The sequence below is a fragment of the Ornithodoros turicata genome, chromosome 7 (assembly GCF_037126465.1).
Source record: "Ornithodoros turicata isolate Travis chromosome 7, ASM3712646v1, whole genome shotgun sequence".
NCBI classification, from domain to species: domain Eukaryota; kingdom Metazoa; phylum Arthropoda; class Arachnida; order Ixodida; family Argasidae; genus Ornithodoros; species Ornithodoros turicata.
In genome coordinates this window covers 12,934,901-12,945,612 of record NC_088207.1, presented here as the reverse complement: position 1 = coordinate 12,945,612, position 10,712 = coordinate 12,934,901, and the positions used below count along the sequence as shown (strand labels likewise).

At 48.1% G+C, this 10,712-nt stretch overlaps 2 protein-coding genes across 2 annotated transcripts; one reads left to right on the top strand and one right to left on the bottom strand.

Moving 5' to 3' along the window:
• The first annotated feature begins 244 nt into the window (after positions 1-244).
• Positions 245-2,588, top strand: LOC135399554 (myb-related transcription factor, partner of profilin-like). Its single transcript, XM_064631295.1, has 4 exons — positions 245-482; positions 650-911; positions 1,022-1,189; positions 1,282-2,588. The coding sequence occupies exons 1-4, from the start codon at positions 279-281 to the stop codon at positions 1,539-1,541; spliced, it is 894 nt and encodes a 297-aa protein (XP_064487365.1). The 5' UTR covers positions 245-278; the 3' UTR covers positions 1,542-2,588.
• Positions 2,589-4,511: 1,923 nt separating this feature from the next.
• LOC135400468 (uncharacterized) lies at positions 4,512-7,637 on the bottom strand. The gene has a single exon (XM_064632300.1). The coding sequence runs from the start codon at positions 7,635-7,637 to the stop codon at positions 4,512-4,514; it is 3,126 nt and encodes a 1,041-aa protein (XP_064488370.1).
• Positions 7,638-10,712: the final 3,075 nt, after the last annotated feature.

The following is a 10,712-nucleotide window of genomic DNA, read 5'->3' as shown; positions in this document are numbered from 1 at the left end:
CTTCTTCCTACTGCCCCATTACTTGGCTCGCTAGACGTTTCGCTAAAGGGATTTAGTAAAACATTCAACGTGTCACCAAGTATCGTTTGTAAAACAGAGCTGAGTGTTAACTTCAACTTTTAGCAACCCCTGAACTTGGTTCAGAGTTAACCAGCATTGGTGAAACCGTGCCTACAGTATGGGCTAGTGGCTCACGGCGGCATTTTGAGATGACGAAGAAGAAGAAGAAGTAGGAGGCCGCCATTCCTCGAACAACGTGGAAATAACGTGCAAGCATCATGTCATCGTCCCGTCGCTCTGCTCGGACAACAGCCGAGCAATACGAAATAATGGTGCAGTATATGCAGGAGCACGAAAACCTCCTGCGAGGCACATTTTCTCCCGCGTATACTGCACAACAGCGTGAGAGGGATTGGGGGCAACTAGTGGAGCGCCTGAACTCTGCGGGGGGTGCTGTGAAGACGGTGGAGAGGTGGCGAAAGGTGAGTACTGGTACTTTCCTCTCTGGTAGGCAACAACTACAGCGCGTTTTCTTTGTGCCTGGATGCCGACTTATGCGACGGACAAAATAATAAGTTCGTAATGAGACAGAAGTTAGATGAATGGTTGCACAACTGGAAATACAGTGCATACTCGTTTCTGGACATAGGCATGGCAGGATTGGAAGTCAAATGTCAAGGCCAAAGCAGCCAGGATACGATCATCCAGGAGTAGGACAGGGGGTGGGCCTCCCCCCAAAGAGCAGTTTACCCCTGCAGAGGAAGTGTTAGTTGGTCTCCTGGGAGAAGTCTCCATCGTTGGGGTGGACACGACAGCTGAACTGGGCGTAAGCCTTGAAGAACAAACCCAAGCTACCGGTTCAGCTGCTGAGCTACGCCGCGTAGTAATACACGATGGGGCTACAGCAGGTGGTACGTATCGTGCAGACACTTTAGTATTTCATTGTTCTGATGCGATTGAATCTGTTTTACGAATGAAGATGTTTTCATGTCCTGTTTAATAATATTGTATTGTGATACAGGAGCAGGGAATGTTTCCCCCCCTACATCACAGGAGACAGAGATTTTGTCCCCCTCAGTGACAGCAGCAGACAGTGGTCAACAGGACAACCCTCCTTCATCCCCGCATATGCCACAGGAGGGGCAAAGTGAGGTACGCGAGCCGAGGCACCGGAGGAGAAGCAGGATCAGTAAGATTAGTTTACATGCAATTGTTTGTGATGTCTTAAGTTTTGTAGCGCTTGCATTTGCTCTGTGTTGATGCAGCAAATCACACATACAGGGGCTCTCAGGCAGCAGTATCAAAACGAGGTCGGCCAAAGCTTTATCGGCCTGCAAAGGGAACAGCAAGCACAGTTACGACAAATATGCGGCTCCCTGACAGCACTCGTGGGTGCTGTCAACAGGTTGGCTGATGCAGCCGAAGAGCTCCGAGAAATCAAGGACCTCCTCACCGTAACCATTTATTTTATTGCCTTTATGAAAACTTTCCCCTCAAGTATGGAGGTACAACATGCACGTACTATCAGGCTTGCTAACTAGCGGGCTATAAATTTCCAATACAATAAAACTTTGCCGTAATGAGCCTGACCAGAATGTTATGGAACATTTCTGGAGAATGTAACGAAATATATACAGAATGCTTGAATGTTGAATGTATCTCATAAAATGTATAGAATGGTTTGCTGTTGACCTTCACCAATCAACATTTCATTCCCTATATGATAGAAATGTCGAAAAATGCTATACACATTTATTTCGGGGCATTTAATTTGGCTGTGTTCATCACAACACCGTAGCAATGATGACTAATGCAGTTGCAAGGTCTGCGTGCCGGATACCTTTACTCCATCTATTCTCGAGCGAGCTGTCTAGCGACATGATCACGAACTCTTGCACCTGCGGAACGGGAAATCTCCTCCCTTTCATTATGATTGGTCAATGTGTCGAACATTCCGCTGTCCCCCTCAATTTCGTCTTCTAACCTTAATCCCTCACTCAGACAAATGTTGTGGAGTATTGCACATGCGTTAACAATTTGTCCCACGACACTCGGTGCGTAATGCAGCACTCTGTGCCTGTGAAGGCACCGAAACCGGCTTTTGAGAAGGCCGTTACACTGCTCAATTATAGCCCGTGCTTTCTTGTGCCGTATGTTGAAATTTTCCTTGTACGACTCATGTGCTGTCTCGGATTCGGAGTATGGTACCAACAGCCATGGCTCGAGAGGGTACCCACTGTCTCCTATAAAGAAAACAGTGTATCACGTTTGCCCCAGCGTAAAGACGTCACTATTACCAATCAGCCAGGAATTCGAACTCGGGATTCGATTGCTTGCAAGAGCCTCCCGTACAGCTGAATTCCTCCATATGAAGGAGTCGTGCGTGCTCCCAGGATATTTGGCGTTGACGTTCAAAATTTCAAGCTCGGACGTGCAAATCTGTAGAATGAGAATTCATAATCAGATATGTTGTAGTTATTTTGTATTACAACTACTCTTTCAGGTATCCTTGCAGCGGTAGCAGTGCAAGTAAAGGAAGTTTGGATTTGTTTCTGGTTTGGTGTTTGAAAGAAAAATAACTATTAAAGCTTCTAATGCAGTATCTGTGATTTGTTTATATCTCGGCTTTACAGCACTACTATAATGACAATGGGTATAGTTAGAAGAACATGGTGCCTAACGAGCCCTCGACAGAAGTGCATGGGCATATGGGGATGGCCTCATCATACGTACCAGTTGGACATTCATCGAGTGGTAACCTTTTCGGTTTACATACAGGAACTCATCTGTAGCTGGGGCCACGATAGGTACATGAGTGCAATCAATTGCACCAATGATACCTGGAAACCTGTACGTTTCGTAGAAGTCGTCTTTTATGCCCCAAATGGTCGCAGCATCCACGGGGAATTTAATCCAACGTTGAACCAGCGCCGGTTGCTGCATCGCGTTGGTCACTTGCCGAATACAGCGACTGGACGTGCTTTGAGGAAGCCCAATTTCTAACTGGTTTCCAACGGGTGTTTGATAACTACCGGAACCGTAGAAATGCAATGCGCAAAGCACCTGCAGGAAAAGGATGGTAACCTGTAATCGTCGAGTAATTCCTGAATTATATTAAAATACGGGATGCAGGTCGGTACCCGGATCACTGGGTCTTTTGTAGCGAAAGACCATCAACACAAAATAGCACTGACAGAAGTTTTCTAACCTATCACGGGCTAGACACCCTCCGCACCGTTAGTCTTAGCAACAGGGCTACGTTGCATTCTGATGTGTTAATTGCACCATTCCAAACTACGGCTCACGTACCTTTGTTTCCACGGGCAATGCATCCAGTCTCCATGTGGACGGTGTGAGATATGGTCGGAGGTCCTCACAAACGGTGCGTGCAGCGTTTTTTGACAGACGGAACAACTTCACGAAATCTGTCTCGTCCAATTGAAAGGCATCCTGACGCCTTCGGGTGCGTGGGGCACGGTCCGCCGCTTGAGTAATTGCCCAACTGAAGAATCCTTCCGCCATCTTCCCTTGGCTGCTTCAACGTCAGCGAGTCGTTAGGAATAACGAAACGAGGAACTTTATCGACGCTCTGCTGTGGTCACAATCTCTGCTCCTCGTTTAGCTTTGTCGTTGAGGCTATCGTGCTCGTTACAAGCCCTTACGTGTTGTGATGTCACCGCCGTGGACGAACTACAGCTGCCAACGAGGCTACAACGTTTTCGACCAATGGGTTTGTTTAATTTTGCTCGGATAGCTCGCATGGCTTGTCTATGGCTTGTCGTTGTCACTTCTTCGTCTTTTTTCTCGTCTTGATCTGCAGCTTCTTGAGAATATCTCACACCCCTCATAAACCACTGGTGTAAATACGAAGAAACAAAAAGGATATCACTTTCTACACAGCCGTGGAGCAATACGTGCTCGTTTCCGCAGAAATTCCGTTTCCGCGAATCTCCAAACGAAGATGTTTGACATTCTAGCGAGTGGGTAGACCCACTCGTAAAGCAAACGATCACGTTCGATCGTTATTGGACCGAGAGATTACGCCCCTGTAACGTTAACGAAAAGAGCGCGTCATATACCACGTGCCCAAGTTCACGAGTCCCTCGCGCTTCGTTAGATCATGAGCCACGTAGAAGATGAAGCTCGACAGCACGTGAACATATTCGGCAGGCAGACGACACCGTTGGTCGTTACGCGAGCCAGAGATTACGCCCTTTGTCCCGTTAACGAAAAAAGCGCGTCACGCGTCACGTGAAACGTGTCACGTGTCCATGTTAACGCGAGCCCCGCCCCTCGTTAGCTCACGAGCGATGAAAGCGATTAAGCCCCCGATTCGTTCGTTGACAGTTTGCAGCAAAACGCAGGATCCAGGCGGTGACTCGTAAAGTTCGTGTGTAGTTGCTATACTTGTTCAGCTGGAACAATGGGGGTGTCGTCGTGGCCGTGTGGACTACTACGACGGCTTTTGCCGCCTTCTCTTCTTCGAGTACTTGTAGGTCCGTTGGTGCCGTTCAGGTACCCGCTGGCGGCCATAATGACTGTACTTCAGCTAGCCAACTTGGTCCTAGAAACCACAGCCGGGACTCAGCCATGGCAGAAACGGTAAGACCTCTTGTCAAGGCGTCAGCTGGGTTGAATACGCCCGGGCAGTGTCGCCAATGTGATGGATCGCTTTTTTCTTGTATTTCCATCACTCGGTTCTTGACGAAGGGCTTCCATTTGCTGGCATTTCCCTTTATCCAACCAAGTACAATGCTGGAGTCTGTCCAGTATGTGGCCACATTCGTTATCGTTGGTAAGGAGTCGCACACCAGTTTGGCGATACGCACTCCTATCATAGCTCCCATCAGTTCCAGCCGTGGAAGCGTAAGTTTCTTGAGGGGCGCTACACGACTTTTCGCAAACACTAGTCCCACTTTAATGTTTCCTTTTGCGTCAACCACTCTCAAGAAAGCACAGGCTCCATAGGCTTGCGGACTTGCATCGGTAAAAATGTGAAGTTCTGTGGAATAGTCGGTTTCTTCACCAGGTAGCAAGCACCGCTCCAGGGAAATACTGTGAAGCTTCGGTAGATCAGCACACCAGGAGTCCCATTCTTTAGATATATCCGCTGGCAACGGAGCGTCCCAGTCGAGGCCTCTTTCCCATAGCCGATGAAATAAAATCTTTACTCTTATCGTGTATGGAGAAAGAAAGCCAAGCGGGTCAAAGATTTTTGCAGATGTCTGCAAGACACTGCGCTTAGTCGACTTGGCCGCTATAATGGTATCTAGGAGGTGTTCTCCGGAGAACTTGAGGTGGTCAGTCGACTTATTCCATACGATGCCAAGAACCCTGCTGTCTTCCGGTTCACACAACCGCCTCTCAGCGTTATGGTCTTCTTTGCTAAACTGCTCAAAGGTCGTTTGAAGTTCAGAGGAGTTTGACGCGAATTTAGTCAGTTGCATACCTGCCTTTTGCAGTATGCGTCGTGCACTGCTGACTATCCGCTGTGCCTCTTCCAACTTGTTGGCACCCGTAAGTAAGTCGTCCACATAGAAGGAGTTTATTAGCGCATGGGCAATATCTTCTTCGGATCCTGTAGTGCACCTCAGGTGATGTTGAAGGGTGGCGCTGAGTTGGAAAGGGCTCGCGGTAGTACCAAACGGCACCCTAGTCATCCTCCAGACTTCAAGCGGTGGAAGCGTGGATCCTTGTAGAGGTGCGGTGGTAAACCACATAAAACGTAAGGCATCTCTGTCGGCTGGATTGATGCCAACTTGCAGAAAGGCTTTCTGTATGTCTGCAGTAACAGCGATCGTGTGCATACGGAATCGCAGCAAAATCGGAACCAGGTCAGAGTTCAATTTCGGTCCTTTTTCGAGGTGGTCGTTCAAAGACATAGCACCTGGACCATGCGAAGAGGCGTCGAAGACAACCCGGACTCTGGTCGAGGTGGATCCGCTGCGGATTACGGCTCGGTGAGGCATGTAGTACGTGTATCGAGATTCTGGTGAATCGCCAACCACTCTCTCTGCGTGCCCGTTCTCTATATAACTTTGTATGGCCTCATCATACTCAACCACCTGGCCATTACGTTGCAGCCGTCTTACCAGACCTCGCAATCGGGATTTTGCCAACTCTAAGTTGTCTGCCATTTGAATGGTACCAGCTTTCCAAGGAAGTGTTACCTCGTATCGGCCATCTTTCATAGTTAACTGTCGCTGAAATTCTTCCAGGATCGACGCGTTGTGTTCTACGTTTGAAGTATCTGCATCTGTTATGCCGATGCTGTCCAATTCCCAGAATCGTTTAAGTACGTCTGATTCTTGATGTTGTGTCCCTCCAACGCGGAGTACGCACACGGCTGTCGTGGTCTCCTTAGAGAGGCGACAGTCCAGAGTCGCTGGGCCTTGGAAAGTCCATCCAAAGACCGTGGAAATAGCCACAAACTTCTCATTTCTGTCACATCGCTTCAGTTCACCGGTTAGGAGCTTCCACATCTGATCGCAGCCAATCAGGAGACTTATCCCGACCTCTGATGGGACGTTCCGGTGCACCAGCTCGTCGGCGATGAACACGTGGTCGCAACAAATTGACTGTACAAATTCGTGGTCTTCAGGCGTAGCCGTAAGGTCTTTGCAAATAAAGGGTACCGTCAGAGCTTCAATGCTGTACTCTTGTGGGCCGTACTGACTGCGTAACCCGAGCTTCACAATCTTCACTATAGTTGGTGTTCTGTGTGTGTTGTTTGCAAAGGCGTTTATCTGGAGAGTGGTTTCCCCCACAGTCGTCAACTTAAGTTTCGTGGCCACGTCCTCTCGAATGAAGGTGCGCTGGCTCCCTCCGTCGATGATGCCTCGAATATAAGCTGCGTTTTGGTCGGAGGTTGCCCAAGCACGGAATGTCTGCAGCAATACGCTGGTGTCCTGTTGAGCCGGCACACTGTGGTGGTGGGTTGCCATCATGTTGGTCGTACCCATCGAACTGGGTTCTGTTGAGGCGCTCTGAGATGACTGTGACGGGTCGCACAACGACGGCGCGTGTCGCCTCCCACAGTGGCTGCAACTTATCCTCGATCGACAGTCCTTGGATCTATGACCTCTCTTGGTACAGCGGTAGCAGCGCATATCCTTTGCCAGCTTGCTTCGTTTCTCTGCTAGGGACATGGAGCACTGGCAGTGTGGCGCGTCGTGGTCAACTGCGTTGCAGAAGAAGCACTTGGGTGCTACCTGTGCGCTGCTCTGTAGTACTGCTCCCGTAGAGGTAAGGTTGCTACCTTTAGCTCTGGGCGTTCTGTGAGAAGTTGTAGTCGTACGTTGTGGCGTTGGGAAAAGCTGAGGTGTGCTTGTACGATCTTTTACACCAGAGCGTTCACGACTCTCTATTTCGATGCGAAGAAAGTTCAAGACTTTGGTCAACTCGCTGCTTGTTGTCGGATCCACACTACTCGACGGATGTTCGTCGACCTGTGCGCTCTGAGTGTTCGCTGTAGGCTCCTCTAAAACAGTTCCATATCGAGCCAGCCGGTGGTATTCGACGACCAATTCCGACGGCAACGCTGATAACGGTATGTCCACCATCATCGAGGCATAGCTCGCACTGGAAACACCGAGGGAGCGTAGCCCGCGTACGTTATTCTGGACGTCGTCGTACATCGTTCGCAGTCCACGCGCATCGTTCGCCGATTTGACGCCAGGCAAGTTCCGTAGCTTTGTTAAAGGTACTGTAAAGCAATAGACAAACAGGATATGCTGGCGACGTGGCTTGAGACTTTGTTGCTTGTAAATCCCACATGCGGAACCGTACGGCCGACAACGCTGTCTAAATATTTTTAAATTATCACGAAAAATCCGGCGTAGTGCAGCGGCGCGACGCCTGGTGTCAAACAACCCCCTGTGCAGCGAGCAACACTGTCAAATATGTATTATGTATGCAGCACTATTTTGTCGCGTTTTGTTCTTTTGGTGGCTATATTATTTCGTATCATATTTCTATAGGAGTGCAGAGACCCCTATTTAGTGTTTTTTGCGAAATAAAATCAAAAAGAAACGCAGCGCTGTTTGGCTGTCGGGCCCAATGTTATGCGCATGCAACATGGTTGCCGCCGTACGCGGCTGAGAGTACGGATCTCTTCCGAATACTAATACAGTGTTGCCCGTAATCTTTAATTTTAATTTTCTAATTAACTGCACCGCCAATTGGAATGAAATTTGCGCCGTTTTTGTATTGATGGCTTGGACTGTCGAATAGCCACGCTAAATGAAATTCGGCCTCTGCTGCTTTAGAGTACCTTTAAATGTTCTCTCTCGATGCGACACTTGTCACCAAAGCGTTGCTTCAGGATTTCGAGCGCGTCATCGTAGCAGGACTCTGACGCCTGCAGACCCATGATAGCGGAAGCAGCCGATCGACCCACGCACTAACGATCTCAGGTACTGAAACTTCTCAGTCTTGGAGAGGTTCGGGTTATCATGCACGGTGGTCTTGTACTGCTCCCAAAAGGGCTGCCACTGAGTTAACTCACCCGCGAATGGCTGTAGTTGAAGCTTTGGTAATTTCACACCAGTGCGTGGTCGCTCCGCGTCTGACGTCGGTCACGGAAACGACGGGGCCACTTGCATTGCGGCCTGCTCTGAAATCTGAGATGTAGTTTTTTGATTCAGTATATGATCTTCTTCCACTTCTATGCAATATTTACTTTCCTAACCGTTTCAGTAATTTTTAAAAACGAGTGGTCCCGATACGGAACTACACCCGAAATCTGAATTTCGGCCATCCTCGTTTGCAGTTCGGCTATGGCGTTGTGGGCTTGGTCTTCGTAGCTGAACATCGTTTCGTATTCTTCCTCCAGGTCGTCGTTTGGTATCAACGGCTATATGTCCTTGTTAATTTGCCTTGTTCGTTGTCGTTAGCCACGAGTCTATTTAGTAGCCCGGTGAGTGTAGCCTTGGAGACGTTCACGTCGCTTCGTAGCTCTGCCACCTCGTTTACCACATTTGTGATCTGCGTTCGGCGGGCGGCACGTTTGTGCTTGAGACGGTCCATCTTGACTGTAGTGCAGTCCGTTATTCCCGGGTTTCGGCACCAATAATGTTGTGAATCGATAGAAAGTCACTCGAAGTGGGACTTACGGAACTGCGCTGCTCGTGGGTGGACTCTCGAGCACCGATGTATTTGGTATATGCAGAAGCAAGGATGATAAAGTCTATCCAACTATAACCCAAAAACCCATGTTCCTTCGTCACAAAACGTCATCCTCTTTTTCGTTCTGTTCCTCTTTCTCGCGGTTCCTTCAAAAACTACGAAAAGAAATATTTCCGCAACACTGGTTTTAACCTTACCATTCCATTCTTAACTAGTGACATTTTTAACAATGTTTTGGCGCATTATAGCTTCCGTTGCTTCGGTGCCATTAAAATACTAATACTAAAATACTAATCATCATCATCATAGATCGAGGAGCTACCCGTCAAAAAGAACTCGTTACAAGTTAACGTGTGTAAAATGTAACTGAGTTCTTCAAACTGAAATGTAACTCGCGGTTACAGAGTTACTTTAAAAAAAAGAATGAGTTACTTCCAAGCTACATCGGACACAAAATAGCACTACAGAGGTGCAGCGCGCGTGAGCAGTTGAGTTACAAATTGAGTTGTCTGCGGAGGGGTGCAACACGCACGTTTCTCTGGTAGAGGTCTATCCGAACGCTTCGCATCTTACTCCCTGTGGGGGCACAATGCTCTACAGCTCTACTTCAATGGCAGCGGTTCTTACTTCCTCAACAGAATACTGTCATTGATTGAATCTCAAGCCTTATGAAAAAAAAATGCCATGAAAGAACCGTAGGGAAAGCAAGAAAGTATATGGATGTGAGTGAAAAGCGAATTGAAAGTAAGTTGGAGCTTAGCTTAGGTTACTTTGGCAAAGTTAACTGTAAAAGAAACGAGTTCCTCAGAAAGTTACCAGAGCGCAAAGGTACCGAGTTAAGTTACAAGGTACCAAAAAAGGAACTTAGTTACAGTAACGAGTTACCTCTAACTCTGTCTTTATCACTGCAGCAGGAGCTCCCTTTCCCTCTCCAATATAGTTGCTCTCTGTGTGGTGGTGCTGGCGAAAGGGCTCGCAGTTGTCGGCCTCAGAGTTGGCAACGTCACGACTTACGCCTTAGGGGAAGGTGCGTCCTGGGCCGACTTCTTCGTTGTTGCGGTGCTCCCTTAGACGTGTGTTTAGGCGTCCGCCCAATCTAGCGTTTCCACAGCTCAATGGAACCACATAGATTCCACCCGACGCAGTTTCACATCTGGATCTTGATGCTTAACCGAACATTCTGGCTTCTTTTTGATATTTACAATCGCAGGCAACCCTGATAATTTCCTGTTGTGTCCAAAAACAGCTATTTGATGTCCTTGTACCATCATGAGTGAGTGCTCTATGTTGTGTCGTCCCTGTTCGTCTTTTTAGCGCTTTTGTCGTCGAGGAATTGTACCAACAGGTCCAAATAGATGTTTTAGTGAACGAAATCACAATCTACGCTCTCTCTCTTCTAAAGAATCGTGACAATTCGGAGAGGCCTCGGATTGGTCTCCTCAAACAAAGTCCCGCGGTGATTGGACAAATCGTTTGAGAAGACCAATCAGAAGACGCTTCGTATTGTCGGCCATCTTTTACACTTTAATGCTCCTTTAATGTTTTGAAATGTCGTGTTCAGTTCAGATTTCGACATAACTCGTTAC

Coding starts and splice junctions, on each gene's coding strand:
- LOC135399554 (XM_064631295.1), top strand. CDS start 279: ATGTCATCGTCCCGTCGCTCTGCTCGGACAACAGCCGAGCAATACGAA. Junction 912..1,021: donor CGATGGGGCTACAGCAGGTG/GTACGTATCGTG, acceptor ATTGTGATACAG/GAGCAGGGAATGTTTCCCCC. Junction 1,190..1,281: donor CCGGAGGAGAAGCAGGATCA/GTAAGATTAGTT, acceptor TCACACATACAG/GGGCTCTCAGGCAGCAGTAT.
- LOC135400468 (XM_064632300.1), bottom strand. CDS start 7,637: ATGTACGACGACGTCCAGAATAACGTACGCGGGCTACGCTCCCTCGGT.